Source organism: Equus asinus, chromosome 8 (assembly GCF_041296235.1).
Source record: "Equus asinus isolate D_3611 breed Donkey chromosome 8, EquAss-T2T_v2, whole genome shotgun sequence".
In the NCBI taxonomy this organism is placed as follows: domain Eukaryota; kingdom Metazoa; phylum Chordata; class Mammalia; order Perissodactyla; family Equidae; genus Equus; species Equus asinus.
In genome coordinates, this window is record NC_091797.1 from 56,148,367 (window position 1) to 56,170,086 (window position 21,720).

A 21,720-nucleotide genomic window follows, 5' to 3' on the forward strand; every position below is an offset into this window, starting at 1 on the left:
TGTTGGCCTCCATCTACAGGGGGAAGAAGTGAGATCTGTTTTCTATCTTGTAGAAATAAGATCCTGAAGGAGTTAGCAGCCATAATTTAGACAAATGGGTTTAACACTTATTTAGTGTTTATTATATTTCAGTTTAATTATATTCAATTCAATATGATTCAAGATATATCTGTTGAACATTTTCTAGATAAGGTGCCGGGTAGATGGGAATTAAAAAGATAAATATGATATGTAATAAAACTCTCTGGAGTTAGAGATGTGTAGCTTCCTGGCCTTGGGGAGCTATGATGGGGTTCTTTCTCTGTTCAGAATTTACCTCCTCTCTTAACCTGGTGCATCTGAGAATCTCCCACATATCTATAACTTCTTCATGTAAAAATAGATAAGCAGTCTTCTGCTTTCTTGGTTCTTAGGGAAGATGCAACTAACAGTAATCTATATAAATCACATTGAAAAACAGAGTCATCTCATTGGTCAACTCTGGTTGTTTGACAGGGGCTGCCTGGAGCTCTGTGTTGAGAAGGATTCTGAAGCCTGCCCACACCTTTGTAATCAGTCCTGTTGTAAATAAACCCTCCTCGAGTTCTCATAATGAGTGAACCATCTGTTTTCTGTTGGAACCTTGGTGGATGGGAAGATCACGGTAGGGAGACCCTTCCTTTTTGATGGAGCTGTTCAGATTTGAGGCTGAAGATACCAAAGGAGAAGGACACATTTGCTTTGACAGTCAGCTAAGCATATCAGCTCTGGTGATTGACAGAGTGACAGACAATGGCGATCTGACTAGATTATTTTTGTACCATTTCTCTTTAGAGGTAGAGGCTCAAACTGGGCACAACGCTCCAACCAAGAGGAATAAGTTAAGAAAAATATTTGGATGACTTGCACACAATACTCCCTGTGTCCCACAGACACATAATCTCCAATCTTCGCAAATTATCCCAGTTATTTCTGGGAGTCCTCGCTTGGTTTTTAACATGTCCCCCAAACATGTCCTATCATTATCAAATGACACTGGCCATTTCCTTCCTTTTATGCCTTAGCCCCTTCAGTGAGGTCTCTTGCCTTTACTGCTGGAAAAGCCACCTGACAACACCTGGTCATTTCAACTACTGCTAAAGATGCCTGCCCAGCGTGAGGACATAGATGTCCATGTCAATGGAGCCCACCTCCTGCAAGAGAGTAGACCTCTGGTGGACTCAGAACATGCCCACCAAACATACCCACAACTGTCTGAAACTCAGCAAAAAACCTGATTCAGGCTCAAGCAGGAACTTCCAGTATGCACAGGAATCTAGGTAGACTTTTCTTAACTTGAGCCTTATCTGGGTATCCCTGTACTTATTTTCCCTACTTCTTTAAAGAATATTGCTTTGGATGAACACAGATCTCTTGGGAAAGGACAAAGAGCGATTCAGATGAAGAGAGGAAGCTCTGGGGGTCACTGATGAGGGACTGTAATAGACAATATCATGATTATGTTGACACGCACAGCCCAGACAATACAAAAACGTCCTAAGAGTATATACTTATTCATCCACGCATTCATGTATTCATTCAAAAAGCATTATGGTTCCAGATTTTCCCAGTGCCCCTGCTTTGCTGGGCCTTAATAAACAGCATATATAGCCCTTGATCACTTTCCAAAGCAAGGCGAGGGATGAGGAGTTGGAAATAGGCCCTAGGATGCTCCTCTCATGTCCCACTCTGACTGTGACACCTGGACTCCTCCTAGGACCTGCAGAACATGTGCAGCTCATGCTTTTTCATGTTCACCCCCAATGGGCCCATCTTTCATCTCGGGGACGTTAGCACTTCCCAAGGAGGGGTCTGAGGGTAGAAGTGAGGCAGAAGCCAGGAGACAGGTGGCAGGAATCCCCTGGCCTCCTTTCCCCTCTTCATTGAATGAGTCTGCAGCTATTTTTCCCCAGCTGCCTCCCAGGGCCTCTCCTGCACTCCTATTTCTGGAAAAAATAACAACTCAAGTTCAGATGAGATCCCATGCTGTTTAGAAACCTGGAGACAAAAACACAAAAGCCCCAATGAGTCTCAGATGCTTGAGTGGAGGGGATTTTGGTCACATTATTTTGCAAAGTTTTCTATACTTCTCTTTTATGAAAATCTCATTTCCTCTACTGTTTCCTGAGACATCTCTCCACAATGTTAAATGTGAAGCTTCATTTTTAAACCAATAGCCTGACAGCCCAAAGGAGTGGCACAGAATGTGGTTATTCTCATTAAACTATAAGTGCTTTCCCGTGGCCTGATAATCTTTCACAAAATACATTTTTGTGTATATGCAACAAAAAGGACCCCCTCCTCACCACACACCCCATTTTTCTCCCCAGTAGCATTATGGGTTTTAGGAATGTCTAACCAGTCTGGATTTGCATTTTCGCATTCTTTGAAAATCTTTTTGTTAATTTTAAAGCGGTCAGGAATAATGGAATGGTTTTTTTTTTTGGTCCAGGAAAGGATCTATTTATATGGGAAAGGGAAAGAGGAAAAAGAACGCAAAAATGGGGAGTGCTATGGATGCTTCAAGTAGACTTTACCTTGATTAGATAGGAAACAAATACAAATGATTTCTCACTGCTTTCTTGGCCTTATCGACCCAATGCATTGGGGGATCCCTTGTGAGAAGAGACTGTTCCCCTCAAATATGTTCCTAAAAAGAGAACACGAATTTATATAACATACCTACCACAGGGCTGTCAGCTCCCAGCCTGGTGAATGTTAGTCCATGTCCTCTTCCCTGCCTTATGTCCTTTTTTGTTTTATTTCCTCACATTCTGGGCACATCAGATACACAGCACACAGACACCCTCACTCTCCTGCACGTGCACTTCGACATGTGAAACGAGAGGGAAGTCAAAGACCACGGCAGCACCAGCAAGCAAGCAGGCAGATCTCCACATCGAAATGCCCCAGAAGGAGCCAGGGAAAACCTGGGCAGAATCCATTAGCAGCCCTGGGCGGGGACTGTACTGTCCCTCACAGGAGGCACCGCCAAACCAACTCCTGAGGTGTCAGATAAACACCCTCCTCCATCCTGAGGGAAACGGCTGATTGTAGAACATTCTCCTCAGTCAGGAGCCATCGCCTCTTTCCAGGAGAGCGCCGAGAGCGGGCCGGCATCCTGACCGCACTGTGTCTTCAACACGGGGTCATTGGGAGGCTGAGCTGGTCTGAAAGCAGCATCCTACGCAGGGGATAGGAACACTCGGCCACTCAGAGCCCTGAAAGCCACCCTTCTCAGCCAGGCCCGTGTTCACGGAGAAGCTGGTGGAGGGGACAGGATCAACCACAGCAACACCCAGGGACCCCTCTCAGCACCTCCTTTCTCTAGTTAGAAAACGGATTCCTGACATTATGTGTGCATCAAAAACACACATGGCTTTCTTCATGCCATAAGTGTTGTGTCCGTCTCTCGTCACCAGTTTTACACACATCCCACAAATCTATGGTTTTGAAATTTGCTGGAGTTGCTGCCACAATCTCTCTTCATATCTGCGAGACACCTGGTTTAGGTATCACCTGTGTCACCTGTCCTGAGGTGAGAGTTTTGAGGTTAGGCCTGTCTTGCGCTCAAGGAGTCCCATGTTAGTTTTTGACTTCTACTCACTGGTGTCCCTCTCACTGGCCCCCGCCTCTTCCTGCAGGCCTTGGAATCTGGCTTTGGCAGCATAAACAAGAAGACACTCATCCCCTGTGGATGTTCCTTTTCAAGGGAGGCCTGCTTGGCATTGCAGGGGTGCTTTCTTTCTTGAGACAACACGCATCTTCTGCTAAAATCGATTCCCTGTCTCTCCTTCCTGGAGAAGCAGGCCCTTCTTAGCTGGCCAACAGCTGAGCCACACAGCTTTCGATGGTACCTGGTTGTCCTTGAAATAGCTTCTCTAATTGCTCAGGTAATAAATCAAATGGAAAAGAATGAACAGTATCCCTAGGATAATTTGTAAAGCAATACAGTGCTTCAGATTTGGACTAATAAGTAAAAGTAAATGGAACCATTTTGATGATCAGCGAAATTAGCACAAAGAAAAACCTATTTGTGTGAAGATAAATAGAATTTCTCCCTCTAATGGAGATATTTTAAGCTTATGTACTTTTCAAATGGATCTAGTGTCAATACTGTGAAAGCAAGGCCATCTTCTCTAAGTCTTCAGTCTAGAAATTTAAATGTGTCATCTCTTTCTTCTTCAGAGGACCAGACAGTAAATACTTTAGGTTTGGTGCACCACATGGCCTCTGTCACAACTACTCTACTTTGCCACTATAATGTGAAAGTAGCCATAGGTATTACATAAATGAAAAGCAAGTCTGTGTTCCAAGAAAGCTTTATTTACAAAGATTAAGTGGTGGGCCGGATTTGGCCCTCCGGCCGGCCCCTGGCCTAGCGTGTCAGCAGTGCCTGAAAACGCTGTCCATAAAGCATAAACCAGTGGAGTGGAACCACAAGAACTGTCAGAGCTTACTCAATGCAAATTATTTTGGTTCCTCAATGCAAAACAGGCGATTCTTTAGTCATGTGCTGTGTAGCTCTTACCCCCATAAGAAAGATGTAATATGCTGGTCCTTCAACACATTAGACTGAAAAACAGCACTGCCAAGGGGCCACAGAGAATGATGCTGATGACTAACAACAGTTAGGCAAGTCTTTAACCATTGTACAGTCTGATTTATGGACTGTGGGTGGCAATACAGGATGGAAGCCCGAACATCATATCCTCTTCCTCTTCATCACCATCATCATGAATAAAATATCTGGACGATGCATTGGCTTTTCTTAGTTGGCACGTTGTTTTGGTTACTGTTGGGTGTTTTTTACACACACTCTCTCTCTGCTGAGTTCTCTTGCTCCACTGTGGCTTCCGGACATCTGTCCCTTGCTCATGCTTTGGCCCATGTGAGGATTAGACTTTTGGTGGCTCTCCAGCTGGATTACAGCTGCAGGGTGTGGCTGTGGCTATGAGTTCCTCCACTGTGGCAGCTAAGAACATGCTTCTTGTAAGAGGATTTATTGCCCATCTATTAATTGGCCTTCCAACGATGATTTAGCTCCTCTCAAAGGGTCCATGGCCTTAGGGCCTTATCAACTCAACAGGAGGATGACTTTGACAGACATAAAGATCAGAATTTCTCCTTAAATCAAGTTTACCTGTCAAACAGGCAGCTTGAAAACTTTCATGGAAATTGAGAGTTTTAATGTTTAAGAAACTGTTCTATATATTTTTACATATACCTCAGCATTCTATTATTAATAAATTAGTAAACTGATATCATGTAACACATGAGATAAATTTATGACAAATTTTAACTAATTTCTTAGATAGTCTAAACCCGACATTATACATAGGCTTTTAAAAAAAATGAATAGACTTATTTTATTTTTGCCTAGACAAAGTTACATGACTTTACAGTTCCCTCATGGGAAATGCTTCAGCATCTCTCGGTTGCATTGCTGTTGACTGTGGGGTGAGAATCAGATTTTGCAGGCTGTGGCTCTTGAATGGCTCTGTTGGTTAAGGACTGTGAATAGAGAGAGCAAGGTGACAGAGAACCCAGACGGAGCGAGAGCCTACACTGGGCAGGGGAGGTGCTCCAACTGTGCTGACATGGCAGGCTCCAGGCAGAAACCACCCACTCAACTTCGACAAATATAAAGGCAGCACCAAGTCACTTAAGGAGGGCAAGCTCATGGCTTCTCTTGGATGGGACATGGACCCGGCTTCTTGGGTTGGACCGTGTAGGTGGCAGATTCAATGGTTCAATCAAATTTGGGGAGGGCAGCTCCAGTGTACGTAATTTTAATACACAGGAAGATGCAATTACCTGTCTTAGCATCTTTTAAGACTGAGCTTGATAAGTTACAACATGAAGAGGAGGAAAACAAGGGAAATCAGAACAGTCAAAAGGACGGCTGGATTTGTGGGAGGTTGAAAAGTTATGAAACACATTGATTACCCGTCAGCACCCACTATTTATCTGTCTGCCTACTTTTTTCCAAAGGAACCAACAAGGCTGCCCATTTTGAAGAACTATTGTTTTAATGTTTCAATGGGCACTGAACACAAAATTTTCAGAATCACACTTCCTAAAATAGAAGCGTATTCACTTATATGTCAAAGGAATTGCCTTTAGAATCAGAAGGAAAAGCGATTTTCCAGGGTTTGTATCTTTGGATAATTTTTCCTGTTTATATTCTGTCTAAAAATTACTATTTAGTTAGCATATATGCAATTTTCGAGGCTATTATAAAAATCTTTGCATTCTAACCAAGAAGAGTGAAATGAACAAAATGAAGATAAATAAAGTGAATTACCTTATTAGCATTTTGCATGAGATTTGAGGTGTTTTGCCAGTAAACAAAGATGTGCGGGGACACATGGAAAACAACTAGACTGCACATTTCTCAGTTGTGATCCAGTTCTGCTATTTAAATATTCAGGACTGCGTGCAAGCTCTATAGAGGAGCTGCAGAAAAATCACATAAAAACCCGAAGCCAAATTTGGTAGGTGAGAAAGAGCACTACGTACCATGGGAAGTACTCTGGAGACTGGAAATGCCAACTTCCCCATTGAAACAAAGAACAAAGAATTCTTCATAAGTATAAATGATCGGCGCTTCATTTATCATTTGAATGGTGAAATCACCAGAATAGGCCAACTCCAAACTAAGCACCAGCTGAAGAATCTTCCAAAGTACCTGCTCTTTCTTCAAAATTATTAATGAAGCTTCCTCAGCTGTGATGAACTAGCAGGTAGCTACATGCGGAAACATCTCTCATGTATGCATTGAACTCAATTTAATTCTTCTAGCCAAGTGGGATGGAAGAACCTACCGAGGGGAGAATTTAAGGATTCCTTTTATCACAGGCCTTTTGATTACTGAAAATGTTTCTTAAAGAGGACTTGGTTCTACATCCTAGTATAGCCAGAAATAACCATGTGAACTTGGCTGGCAGCTTAACCTCTTTTGGCCTCTGTTTCTTTATCTATAAAATTAAAGGTATTAAAGGCAGTGAGAATGACTGTCCGCTGGAGCTCTAATTCTATTATTTTTTCAGATCCAGAAGATGCAGTTGTGAAGTATGTGAAGAAACCCACAAATGGGCTCCTTGAGACACAGGCACAAAGCCCACAGTGAAAAACAATCTCTGAATAAGTCAGCCTGAACGCACTGGACCGGATTCTGCGGTAGGATTCCATGCAACAAAATTATCTTTCAACCAAAGTTTGAAAGATACTTTGGATGCTTCATAAGATGATTTAACTCATAGTTTATTCATTGCCTCCTGGTAAATTCACAAATGGCTCTGAGAGATCCTTTCAGGGATAAAAGTATGATAGAAATGACACATTCTTATGATTGTTTAGTTTATAAGGGGATCAAAAGATTGTAGGAAAGAAAGAGAAAATGTACTGCAAGAAAAGTGGCCTGACAACTCGAGTTGAAGCTGTTCATAGGAATGCTCATAAGAGAAAATAACTCTGAATCAAATGTTTAGACTATTCAACGTTTAAATTACCCAGAGCCCTGCCCCAACCCCATTCTTTCGGGAACATTTAAAAAAAAATGGAAAGAGAAATAGTCTAAAATAAATTTTCACCAATAGAAGAATGTGCTCCAGATAGACTCACATTTTCTCCACAGAACTTGCCTTTAGCATCTCTCTCCCAGATGAAACCAGAGAACAATGAGTATTCCTTGACTAGCTAGTCTTGATCCTTTCAGAGGGATGATTATCTAGCTCTTTTAACTGATACACTGTTGTGTACACAGCAGATGTCTAATCAATACTTTCCAATAGAATCAATTTGTTGAAGCTGAGGTTCCATGGCCTCCCTTAGTAACTCGTGTCCCTGGGAAGTTAACCTGAAACTCACAGAGAATAAACTCACTCGGCTCAAGGTCCACCACTCCTTTGTGCTGTCTCCCAGTTGTACTTAAGCTAGTTTTTTCTTTAAACAGGAGCAGTGTTTATTTTGGGTCTCATTTTTCTCTAATTGAGATTATTTTGATTTCCATGAGTCACTTTACTAAACTAGACCTCAGGAGCAATTCATTCATCGATGCAGATCTTGGACATGTAGTGACACTGGCTCCAACAGAGACCCTCACAGACTCTCCGCATGGTCTGCTCCCCTCAGGTTAACCAGTCTCAGCATTCCAATGGCCAATTGGCTGCCACTTTCCTTCAGCCAACTGTGAAAAGGCTTTTACTTACTTTTAGTTTTGACGAATGAAAACTGGATATATTTAAGGTGTACAGTGTGATATTTTGATATCTGTATACATTGTGAAATGATTATCACAATCAAATTAATTAACATACCTATTACCTCCCACAGTAAGTTATCATTGTGTGTGTGTGTGGTGAGAACTCTTGAGATGTGCTTTCCTAGGAACTTTCAAGTATACATTACTGTTAACTATAGTTGCCATGCTGTTCATTAGGTCTCCAGAATTTATTCACCTTATAACTAAAAGTTTGTACTCTGAGCAATCTCTCCCCCTTTTCCCACACTCCCCAGCCTCTGGTAATCACCATTCTACTCTCTGTTACTATGAGTTCAAGTTTTTTTGTTTTGGTTTTTTAAGATTCTACATTGAGTGAGTTCATGCAACATTTGTCTATGTCTGGCTTATTTCACTTAGCATAATGACCTGTAGGTTCATCCATATTGTTGCAAATGGCAGGATTTCTTTCCTTTTAAGGATGAATAATATTCCATTGTATATATGTACCACAAAAGTCTTTTAGTCAAGTCTTTTTGAGATGTGACAGTCCCTTTTATATGACTGGAGCCATGACCAGCACAACCTTCAAACAAAGAGCCATGACAAGCGTTGGCTCAAGGGAGGTGAGGCTCAGCCACCTTGTGCTCATCACATACCCCAGTGCTCCTCTACCTTTCCCAGCCCCCGCTGCCGTGGACTGGGGTCCTGAGCCGAGTTCTGGTTAGTAGATTATGAGCAGAAGTGGTGTGTGCATCTCCTCTACTCCCTCTTCCCTTGCTATTGAGATGTTGGAGCCATGCGTTCTACAAATATGTAATGGCTACATGATGGGTAGAGGCCATCTGATCCGCACACTAGGCTTTACTTCAGTGAAAAATAAACCTTTACTGCCTTAAACCATTGGGATTCAGGGTATGCCTGTTTGGGCAACTCGCATGACTTATTCTGACTAATAGAGTCTAGCATAACATGGCATTCAGATTCACAATGAGAGGGAAGGAACTATGTTCATTATCTAGTATAATTATTCTATCTACTATAATAATGAGATTTACTCATCTAGTGTTCCTGATGACGTTGGTGGGAGGTCCATCTTACAGATATGGAAACCTAGGCTCGATAGGAACCCAGCTAGGAAATAGTGGATGGAGCTTTCAATATAAGGTTCAGCCTCACAGTCTTCGATTGTTCCTTCTGCCAGACCACTGTCTCTCAAACTTTAGTGCACATGAGAATCACACTTGCTAAGATGCAGATTTCTGGACCCCATCCTCAGAATTTCTGATTCAGAGTCTGGGTGGGGCCTGAAAACATGCATTTAACAAGTTCCTAAGTGATGCTGATGCCACTGACCAAGGGATCACATTGTGGGACCATGTTGCTTCCCACATTGCATCAGACACAAGTGTCTTGAAACCCAAACCTCAGCATCAAGTGATTCAGACCTTCCTACTTACTGTGGACAGTATTACTGAAATGCAATAAAAAGCTCAGTTAGCTCCAAGATGGGAGAAAAATCTCCTCTTCCCTCTTCCTTTCATGGCTTATCTCTCCCTCGAGGACATTTGTATACATGAGCCTGAGCCACCGATGTAGAACTCCACCATCCTACACAAGCCTTACCCAAGCACAGGAACCTGGGAGGGAAATTCTGTTCAACATAAAAATTAAACCAAACTCAACATTTTTCTCAGCATCTTTGCCTGAAAGAGGAAAGTCTTAGATTTGGAAGATGTGTTTCTCTTTGCTGCTTATCATCTCTAAGATTATTAGCTCAGTTTCCTCACCTACAAGACAGGATTCCCGAGAACAGCCACCTTGCGGGCTTGTGGTGCTGATGGGAAAGTACTGTATCAACTGCAAAGGGCTCTAAAATCTTAGATAATATTCTGTCATGGACCATCACCCTGAGTGGTTGTCTCTAAACATAGAAAGGTTGAGTCTTCTATTACTTAGCCAAATATTCCAAGAAACAGGGTCTTTCTTTCTGCCATCTGCTCAGATTAATAACAAACAAGAATAACCATCACAGAGAATCCCAATAACAATTAGGAGAAAAATCACTGGGGAACTAAAAGGCCTCCCCTTATCTAACTATTTTGGGTTAAGAGGAAGCTCTTAAAATGTGGTCATAGAGCTGCTGGAAGATTCACCCATCCTCTGATCAGCCTGTAGTTGAAATAGCTATGTCCTTCCCATCCCCTGGGCCTCAATCTGAAATGCTGCTGGAATAATCAGCCATTTCAGAAAGCTATGAAATAGAAAACTAAACAAGACTCGCTATCCCCCAGTGATGGCCACTTTTTTTTTTTTCTTTTTTAAACCTTTGCAAGTTTTAAACACTGAGATTGATTCTGTTCCTGCTGGGTCAAAAAGCAGCTCTTTTGTCCTCCACACTTACTGTATCATTGAGAAATGTACAGGCGGCTGGGACAGCTGCCAGTCACCAACATAGAGGCCGGGAAGAGCCTGACAAGATGGGGCTTTGTTCCTGGATATCCAGCGTGGGGCTTGCAAGCCCTGACTGCTCTCCTGACACACACACACATGTGCACATGCACACACACACACACACTGCCAGGGCTCAGAAACTCTGTCTTGGCAACAGGAATGTCAAGAACTCAGTCTTCACTGCATTTCTTTTTTTTTTTTTTAAAGATTTTTTATTTTTCCCTTTTTCTCCCCAAAGCCCCCCAGTACATAGTTGTATATTTTTAGTTGTGGGTCCTTCTAGTTGTGGCACGTGGGATGCCATCTCAGCATGGCTTGAGGAGTGGTGCCATGTCCGCGCCCAGGATCCGAACCGACCTGGGCTGCCGAAGCGGAGCGCGAACTTAACCATTTGGCCATGGGGCTGGCCCCACTCACTGCATTTCTTAACAGCTGGAGGCTGGGGTGAGAGGGTAAGAGGCTACAAACCTCACTGCAAGGCTCTGAGACGTGTTCAGTGGCTGTGGGTCCCTGTGACGGGTGTGGCTCATGCTTCAATGCCAGAACCACTATACATGTGGTTTCGAAGTTTTTTTCCACCTCCTCCCAATATGCCTCACTCAAAGCTTATTAGGGCAGCTTTCACACCTTTTATTTAAAAAAAAAAAAAAAAACCAATGAATATGTGGTTGCCCTTAACTTTCCATCAGACAGGTAATGCTGTAGTCTCAGCTCAACTCAGCACCTTTCCAAAGATGTCAGCATTTCTGATGGGCTTTTACAAAGAATTGTCTATTTTGTGCAGAGTTAATGGGAGACGTCAAATCATCTGAAAGCAGCGGAGCTACCTGAAGAGTCCACGTGTTTGTCATGCAAATGCTGCAGAACACAATAGCTACGGTCAAGTCATCTTTCACTCTGGTTTAGCTTGTTCCATCACTCACCTTCAGTGTGGTGACTGCTATCTAATTTCAGTTTTGTTTATGGGAGGTCTCAGAATCTACAGAAAAAGTCCACTCATCTGAGCCCTTCCCATCCAGGCTTTTGGACGTGATAGTGAGCAGTCACAAATGTCCTCTTTCCATTTTTCTCTGGTCCCTTCCAAGCTGGGCTCTACTCCATGCTACACCACAGCCAAAGTGATGAGGATGAGGATGAGGATGAAGACGAGGACGGAGCAAGGCTGCAAGGGCCAGGTCTACAAGGAAGGTACTCCAAAACTTCACTCAAGTCTATTTTCTTCCCTTCTTTCTTTCCAGTGATTCACGGTGACGCATGTCTAGGGCGCGCTAAGTCAGTCAAAGCTGAATTAAATTCATAGAGCCTTTGATTGTTATTCCTATTTTTAGAAAGTGCTTTTGCAGCAGCAGAAATTACCTAGCCTGCAGAGATGCCAGGTCACACTTAGTATCAGTCCTCAGATTTTTGGGGCAGATGCCATTTGCCACCTTGGAATTAGGCTCTGGTGTGTCAGACTCATAGCACCAATTCTTCCAAACCATAAACAGTGTGCAAGCTACAGTTAGAAGTCAGGATCACTATATTTTATGGCCTGTGGTTCGAGCATAAAAAATGGATTTCAATTTTCTCCCTTGAACATTGTATTATGATTTAAAGCAGCACATAATCCTCAGTACATATTATTTTATATTCTGCGTATACTGCCTATAGTGTGAACTACTTAGGAGCATAAAATACAGATCTAGAATACTCTTTCTTTCTAGCGTATTATTAAATTCTAAATAAGAGAGTATAAGTTAGGTTTCAGGGGGATGATCAGGCTGTCATTTTCCACCTTGCTATCTCATTCACCACCTCCCTGCCACCACAAAGACAACAGATGTTTAAGCGATGGCAGTGATAAGTAGCGAAGAGGAGAGAAGACGGAGTTTTGGTACTTTTCAGGGGAGGCTCCTGCATCAGCTCTATCTCACGGCGCTTAGTGTGCTTTTCATGCCTTATAGATTCAAACGATCAACACTCACCAGGTGCTTTCACCTTAAATCCTTCTGATGCCCAGACTCCAGGGCATTAAAGAAAAGAAAGTAGTTACAACTATTTCTACCAACTTCTTTATCCAACTTCATGTGTTCTTCAGTAGTCATTTGTAAACATTCTAAAGACCACCCGACTTCAATTCCTCAAACAGAAAGGGCTGGATCAAAAGTTCTTTTTAGGAATGTGGTACTTTGCTTTAATAATCAATCCAGATAAATAACTACATTCATCTTAATTTGGATCCTACAGGATGTTAATTCCAAATTGCTACAGACACACACATGCACACTCCCATATTTACATTTACAACACACAGAATAGTTCTGTCTCACATCCACTAAATGTGTAGTGCACGGACATAAAGTTTATGACTATACCATAGATAGGAAAAACTGTGGCTTCTAGGTCAGAGATTAAAACCAGGGGGCTCTAGGCTGAGATGTGGTTCTTGGGTTGAATTTAGCCCATAAATATATTCTGGTTGGTCTGTATAATGTTTCAGAAATTTCGAATTTTGATTTAAAAAATCCATATTTTTTTCAGAAAATCTGATAAACTGGTCCTTCGTTTTTGCAAAATGACAGGGGGCTGAAGCTGAATAGCAATGGCCCTTTCAGATAAGGGGTGGACTTTCAGTCTCGCCCCCATTCCCAGCAGTCCCTGTTAACACTCTTGGAACCGCCTGCTTCACTCATGTTTGATATCTATCTGGGCCCAGCATGCATTTCTAGGTAGAGCCACTTTATACTTCCCCAAATGTTAAGGATTGAACTGTGTCTCCCTAAAACTCATATGTTGAAGTCCTAACCCCTGGTACCTCAGAATGTGATCTTATTTGGAGACAGGGTCTTTATAAAGGCAATCAAGTTAAAATGAGGTCATTGGGTGGGCCCTGATCCAATATGACTGGTGTCCTTATAGAAAGGGGAAATTGGGACACAGAGACACACACAGGGAGAAGTGAAGATGAAGGCAGAGATCAGGGTGATGCATCTACAAGCCAAGGAACACCAAAGATGGCCAGCAAACCACCAGAAGCTAGGAGAGAACCAGGGAAAAGATTCTCCCTCATCACTATCAGAAGGAACCAACCCTGCCAACACCTTGATCTCAGACCTTCAGACTCCAAACTGTGAGACAATAAATTTTGTTTGTAAACCACTCAGTTTGTGATATCTTGTTATGGCAGCTTTAGAAAACTAATACTCCAAGTAGCTTGAATTAAGCCAGCATCTTCCTTTGATCATTGGGAAGAATCATAGGTGAGTGGCCTTAATCACTGGCTACATCAGGTCTAGGAAAAGGACATTACAAGGAGAAAGATTCTTTCCCTAACCAAGCAAGCCTTCCAAGAGCTTCCCCATAGAGATGCTTTCAGTTTTAAGTGGGGGCTATGCTGTTCCAGCTCAGATGGGTGCTGAAAAAATTCTGGTCAACTGTGACGGCAAAAACGATGATGACAGTTCATCCATAGTAGGAGGGTGATATTTTAAGGGTAAAGAGCTATTTTAGGGGAACAAGTGTGTCAGGGAGGCAGACTGCCCAAATCCTCATTTACTCCTGAGCTTAATTTAGATTACATACTCCTACATACGCTGCAAGGCACCTTCTGTTTTATTTTTGTTTCCAGGCCTTTCCTCCCCCTGTCTGCTCCAAACATTACAGAGGGTATTGGAGGGGACTGAGGAAAGGATCTCACTTGGAGAGATCCTGGGCCAGCGGGTTCTGGAAGGCTGCTCTTCTCCAAGAAGAGGCCTAAGTGCACTGGCTGTTGAGGAACTATGAGCGGGTCAAGTTTCAGAGTCTTAGTTCCTTCCTTGTAAAATAAGTAGTCCTGCTAACTTACATAATGATTCACTTTCTAAGGGATGATTCAGAAACAAAAGCATTATTTAGGTGTCAAACTTCTCTTTAGTCCCTGAATACCCCATTACCAGTGGTCCTGAGCTCCATCCTTTGGGGGGTTTCACTTCTTTAACCAATCAACTCCCCAAGCTGGAAAGTGGAGAAGGGCCAGAAGGCACTGCTGATCAAGAGGTCACCCTGCCAGGTCACCCTAACTACGAACATAGAGAAGCATGGCTCCATGTCTAATTTTTTAAATGATGATTTTGGGGGGGGGGGGAGGTGGTAAATTCGAGTCATATGCATGAAATATTTTTCTTAAGGGAATAAAAAGCTTGGTGAATGAAGGGAACTAGAAGTGAATCTCATAGTAAGATCACACAGTTAGGCTGACCACTTCCTAGGGTTCAGGTTGAAGGGCCCGAGAAGGGACCCAGAGAGAAAGCAGCATGCGCTTGCATTTGGGGGGCCTCTGGTGGGTAAGGAATTGCCCTAAGGTCTCCACATTTCCACGGACTAGAAGTCACCAGAGATAAAAAGACCTGCCCACATAGCCCCGAGAAGGGACCCTCAGACCTGTGGACTCTAAGCTTTTTCAGAACTCTATCAATAAAAATCTAAGCATGTATCCCCACATACGCCATTTCTTTATCTACATTACATACAAATACTACTGCACTGATAGGTGACACACATCAGAAGATAGACACAAGCAATCAACCTAAAAAGAATGATATAAAAGAAACTTAAATACATGTTCTGGTATTTTCATTCCCCCCACACCCAGGCAGATGGCCTTGTTCGTCCCTTGGTTCTGTGTGCACCCATCCTGAGTCTGCATTGGTAAGGAGCAGTGCGATGGTGCACCCAGTTGATCATGTTCATGTCTCAAGGGCAGCCCACACTTCTCAAATGGCGGTTGGTTGAAATAGTTATTTATCATCAAAACATCCAGATGCCTTGTTGACTGAGGTTCAGGAGAGTCTGCCCAACAGCATCAATGAGAAAATATTTTTGGAAGATTAATATTTTTGCATTCTTAAGTAGAAACTCTGCCTTAACGCTTGACATCATTTTACTTGGTGTTTCTGCTCCCTACCCCCAATTTGGAATTATTCTTGAAGTGCTGAATTGTTGGGTTTTTTATGCTATTAAAACTGTCAGGCTAAAATTATGTTTTATATCTTGCTTACTCCATGAGGACTGCAGACTTGGCTGCAAGCTTTTCAAAGCGCTTAAGCTTTCCAGCACAGTTTTGCTACCTCAAATAGCCAAAGAAGGCGGCAGGCCTGTGGTTTCAGAAATGCAAACTCTACAACAGATTGCTACATTCTTTTCCTTTTTATGATAATAAAGCTCACATTTCGCACATGGCGATCAGATGACCCAGTCTAATCCCCTTGGATTAGGAAATAAAGGCACAGGGAGGGCAAATGACTACGGAGGGAACTGCAGACCAGAGGTAGAAGCCAAGGCTCCTGACCTCAGGTTATTCTCTCTCTGCCACCGTCACCTTCTGGTTCTCAGACTTCCCCTTCACTCCGCCCTGGCTTTAGGGTGAGTGAGTGGCTGGAAGCACAAAGCTGGGTTCTCATTCTAAAGGGAAAAGTCCTTAAACCCCCTGGGTGTGAATCAGTGGCTGCACTACCTCAGAGAAGACCCGGAGACGCAGATTTGGCCTATCCACCTGATTGCTGAACTCTGTACAACCTTGTCAATCTGCTAAACACTCCTGATGTCCTCTCCTTTAGACCTAATTCCTGTAATCTGGCCAGAGATGCCCCGGATCTTACTATAAGGATATAAACTCCCAGTTCAAAGAGTGAACAAAGACAAAGTGGATTCAGGGCAAGGATGCAGCCCAGCTCAACACCTAGAATATGCCCCACACGGCCCTCTCTACTTCCATCCTTCTCTCTCTAGTCAGTGTGTGTTCTTCCTCTACCGGCCAGGGTGAAAGAGGGCTGGAAGAGGATGCACACTACGGTAATCCTTCAGTGGATTTTATGAATTCTAAGCAGTATTTAAGTGTTGGTACAGAGGAAGGGTTAGGAAAGGGTTGATTTACAAGGATAAGGCTTCAAATGCACAGAACTTCTTCTAATGCAGGGATAACCTATGTCTCTTCCCATCTCTGGGTTCTGTCACTACCACTGCCAGCCGGTCATGTCGGTGGTATATGGATACGGATTCAGGCACAAGAAGCTGGGGGCTGTTTCTCTTTAGGGAGTATGTTCTGGAAGAACAAGGGCCTCTTTTACCTGTCAGTTACCTCCAGGTGGAACGGCTCTACAGTGGACAAGCAGAGTGGCCGGCAGCACACATGTGGGCCAACCAAACTCATCTGCTTTCTGTATCTCCCATCTTTCTCATTCTCTCCACAGAAGATGCCCCTCTGGTCAGCCAGATGTGCTGGCATCTCACTGACATCTGCAGAGAAATCTTCCATTTTCCCCACATACCTGGGGCTCTGCTGTACTCTAGCAGAGCCGGGTGAATGGGAAGTGAGGGGAAAGAACTACAATAAAGGATGCCCACACTAAGGAGGTAGGAGACGGGTGCAGAGGGGCTGGGGTCAAGGATGTGCTCCTTCTCTTTCTTAGCCCCTCAAAGGATAGCCCTGTTTGTATTAGGTGTAAAATTGAACAAGCTGGTCAGGAAGCAGACCAGAACTGTATCCACCCACCCCACCCACCCCCAGAGATATGACCTGGCTATACATAGTCCAGGAGAGGAGACTTGGGGAGGCCAGGATCATTGTCTCCAAGTACCCTAAAGCAAGCATGTCAAGAGGGAGAGGCTGTGTGTAGCTGCAGAGAGAAGAGAATAAGACCAATGGGTGGGAGTTGCATGGACAGAGATTTCAGTTCAATAGAAGGAAGAACGTTTAACAATCCGGCTCTCCAACAAGGGACAGGCTCTCCGGAGTGCTGTGAGAACTATCACTGAGGGATGGAGAGAGATCTGGATGACCAAAGTGTGGACATGTTACCGCAGTCAACGAGTATGAGTGTGTGGCAGGTGGTTAGATATTTTCATTCTGTGACTCTAAAGAGTGCATAACACAAGGCCAAATCATCCATCAGTGTTGGCCATTTTACACAGCCCTGCACCATTAAAACAACCTCCTCTACAAGTAAACCAATCAATGACGAGAAAGAAGCTGCCCTTAAGTAACGAAATGAGGCCGGTGGGAGGGCAGAACACCAGCGCACTGTTGGATGACGTCTCTGCAGCTGTAACCTGTTTATGCACCAGTTTCCTCTCCTGTACTTAGAAGATGACAATGAATGCTGCTTGACGGGGTTGTCAGGTAGAGAAAACGGAATAACAGCAGCAGCTAACTGCATGGTTACTACGGGCCAGGCACTGACTCAAAGGCTTTACTTATATTGTTTGTTCTTACCATTCCCCATTTTACAAACGCAGAAACATAGGCAAAGAAAATAAGTGACTTACTCAAGGCTATAGAGCTAGTAAGAGGGAGAGTCAGGATGAAACCCTGGAGACGATTACACATTGCATCAAGCCCTTAGCACTGTGCCTGGGACCAAGGAAGGGCTCATGTGATAAGTACTGTTATAGACAGGGAGCCCTCTGGGGCCATTGCATGTGACATTACGCAGGTAACTAAAGTTCTCTGCGTCTGGTGTTCTCATCTGTAAAATGGGCAGAAAAAGGTCCATTTCATAGGGCAGCTCAAAGAGTAAATGATTTAACACATGTAAAATGTTTAGAAGAATGCCTGGCAAATACTAAGTGCTCCACGAATGTTAGCTAATACCACATAAACATGGCCTACATTACAAATACACACATAGGTGTTAACATATTAATATAACATACTGCTATGACCGTCTATAATGTCCATACACAAGAGCAATCACTCAAGAGAAGTCACAGTTCAGCAATGAGGCACCACTAACAGCCAGTGATCTCTTCTGGTTGTATAATATAGCAGAAAGGGCATTTATTTGATTGCTTTGTGCTTCATCAAACGACAACTCCTATGTATACAGGTCATCAATTCTCCTGGATGGTGGTGATCTTTCCACAGATGGTTATTCTCCCTGGAAACCTGCCGCTCAGCTTCTCCCTGAACTTTTAACCAAGTAAAATTTGCAAGATTTGGATGAGTGAAGGGGAAAGGACTATAGAAGCAACCCTGGAAAAGAAAATGGGATGTTTTCCATTGACTTTTTCTGCAGTAACCTCTTCAAGAGACACTCAGGACTGATGTGGGGATTAAGACTGAATTCTTCTCCTAAAACCCACAGAGCTGGTGGGTCTGCTGTCCTACCTGGTGAGCTTGGTGCCAATCTGCTGCCTCAGCTCCAGTCTCTCTTCATCTGTCTGCCTGGGGAGGATGTTCTTTTCTTCTAGCTCTCGCTTGGAGGGCCTGTTGCTGAGTTTGATGGCTAAGGAGTCCTTTCTGCACACCTTCATGGCCAGGGAGCCTGCAGAAGGGAGAAACAAGTTTCAGTTAATGCTGACACAAACCTGCCCAGCCTCCCACAGGGCCAACCGTGGCCCACAAGGTAAAAGGCAGGAAGACAGACACCATGGGCTCAACATCTGAGAGTGGTTAAGGCCTCAAAGGCCACTTTGATGGAGTTCCTGCAATCAACATGTTCTACATGCCTAATAGTGTGTTGGGCAAGTAGGAGCACATGGGGAGCCTGTGATTGCATCTCTGCTCTCCAAGAACTCCCAGCATGCAGGCAACATTGCAAAGGAGGGAAAGACAGACTGTGGAGTGCAACAGAATGCAAAGGGGAGAGAGAGGACAGAGGCCTGTAGTAAGAATGGGAAGTTTCACAGAGGAGGAGGAGCTGGCACCTGCAGGATAGATGAGATGTGAACAGGCAGCAAGCCAGTGGACATCTTCAGGCGGGAAAGCTCACAGATGACGAATAAGCCAGGTAATCACAGGAAACAAAAGAGATGAGCTCCAGTGGAGCTGGGCATATGTAAAGGAAAATAAAGTTGAGCAGACGGAGTGGGGTCAGTTTGGAATGGAATTGAGGTCACTGAAATAGGTAATATTCTGGGATTGCTTTTTCTTCTTAACATAAGAAGTTCTGAGCAGCCAGGGCAGGGCTGCCTCCCATCTGGAATAAATCCATGGTTCTCATTTTTGGTTGTCAAAACTGGGGTTTGGCGGGGAGACTGCTTCTGGCATCTAGTAGGTAGAGGCCAAGGATGCTCCTAGCCATCCTATAATGCACAGGACAGCTCCCACGACAAAGAATTATCTGGTCCAGAATGTCAATAATGCCGAGGTTGAGAGACTGTAGTATAAAACATTCAATGCTCTGGCAGGAAACGGCGAGCAGAGGCTAAGCAGCTGCTCCTTCCACTCGTGAATCATTTCGACCTTTGGCTGCCCCTCCGTGGTTCTCTCCTTGACATTACTGTGATCATTTCATGGGTCACCAGTACTCTGACCGGCTCGAATTGAGCTGGGTCTCTGAAGTCTGGTAAGTAAAGCAAGAGGAAGAGACTGGGAAGCAGCAAGTTTGCTGGATTCCTTCTTTGGATTTGGGGTTTGTTTTATACTGCTTGTCTTCTTTCTTCCCCCACTGGTTTTAAGAACATGGGCTTTGCAATGAGACACAGCCAGCATCACATCCCAGCGCTGCCACTTTATAGATGTGAGGCTCTGGGCAAGTCACCTACTCTCCACTTTCTTCCCTTATCCATAACATGGGGCAATAGAGTCTGTGCCACTGGGTGTTGTAAGACGTAGATGAGAGAAGAAAATCTTAGCAAGTTGTCAGGCACACAGTTTATACATAGTAAAAGGTTGCTATTATATAAATTCATTAATTAAAAAGTTGACCAAATATCAGTCTATAAACACTTAACTAAAATTTATTTATTGTTCATGGCCAGAATGATAGATTTTGAACTTTGCTTTCTTCATTTCTTCTCTCTTAGCCCATTTAAAGGCCTTAAACAAGAAAATATGTGCAAATCATATATCTGATAAGGGGTTAATTTCCAAAATATATAAGGAACTCATACAACTCAACAAAAAAAACAAACAACCTGATCAAAAAACGGGCAGAGGACATGAATGGATGTTTTTCCAAAGAAGATATACAGATGGCCAACAGGCACATGAAAAGAAGTTCACCATCACTAACTATTAGGGAAATGCAAATCACAACTACAACAAGATATTACCTCACACTCATCAAAATGGCTATTATTAAAATGACAAGAAATAAGTCTTGGAGAGGGTGTGGAGAAAAGAGAACTCTCCTATGCTGTTGGTGGGAATGCAAACTGGTGTAATTATGGAAAACAGTATAAAGATTTCTCAAAACAGTTAAAAATAGAAATACCATATGATCTATTCCACTTCTGGATATTTATCCAAAGAACATGAAAACACTAATTCGAAAAGATGTATGCACCTCTATGTTCATTGCAGCATTATTCACAATAGTCAAGACGTGGAAGCAACCCAAGTGCCCATCAATAGATGAATGGATAAAGAAGATATGGTATATATACACAATGGAATACTACTCAGCCATAAAAAACATGAAATTGTGCCATTTGCAACAATGTGGATGGACCTTGAGGCTATTATGCTTAATGAAATAAGTCAGACAGAGAAAGACAAGTATCCTATGATTTCACTTATATGTGGAAGCTAAATAAGCAGACAAACAGATAAGGAGAACAGATTAGTGGTTACCAGAGGGGAAGGGGTGGGTGGAGGCTGAAAGGAGTAAAGGGGCACACATCTATGGTGACAGATGGAAACTCGACTTTTGGTGGTGAACATGATGCAGACGATATAGAAGTCAAAATATAATGATGTACATCTGAAATTTACATAATGTTATAAACCAATGTGACCTCAATTAAAAAAATTTAAATTCAGGTCTTCTAAAGTTGTTGAGATATGCTTAAAAATGAATTTGTTGCATACACAGTGGTTAGTATGTCTGAGTATTTTGCAGCCTGAAATTGAATTTTAGGGGTCCCTGCCTTTTTTTCTTTGAGGGAAAGTTGTTGCATCCCAAGGGAAGAAATCAAAGAAAGAAAGAGTCATCTAAGAAGTAGGAGGTGGTAGCATGGTGTTGCAATTTTTAGAGCTATGAGGATGCATAAAGAACATTTACCCTTTCATTTTACTGGTGAAGAAACTGAGGCCCCAAGAGGTTAACTGAGCTACCCTATGACCC

General features: G+C 43.1%; 1 protein-coding gene across 15 annotated transcripts in view; it reads right to left on the bottom strand.

Moving 5' to 3' along the window:
* PHACTR1 (phosphatase and actin regulator 1) overlaps nucleotides 1–21,720 on the bottom strand; it is a 504,607-nt gene that overhangs the window by 29,173 nt on the left and 453,714 nt on the right. For all 15 annotated transcript variants that reach the window (XM_044773220.2, XM_044773223.2, XM_044773218.2 and 12 more), the window contains one exon: nucleotides 18,819–18,975. In XM_044773220.2, coding sequence (XP_044629155.1) covers nucleotides 18,819–18,975 — 157 coding nt within the window. The remainder of the gene's footprint in view (nucleotides 1–18,818; nucleotides 18,976–21,720) is intronic.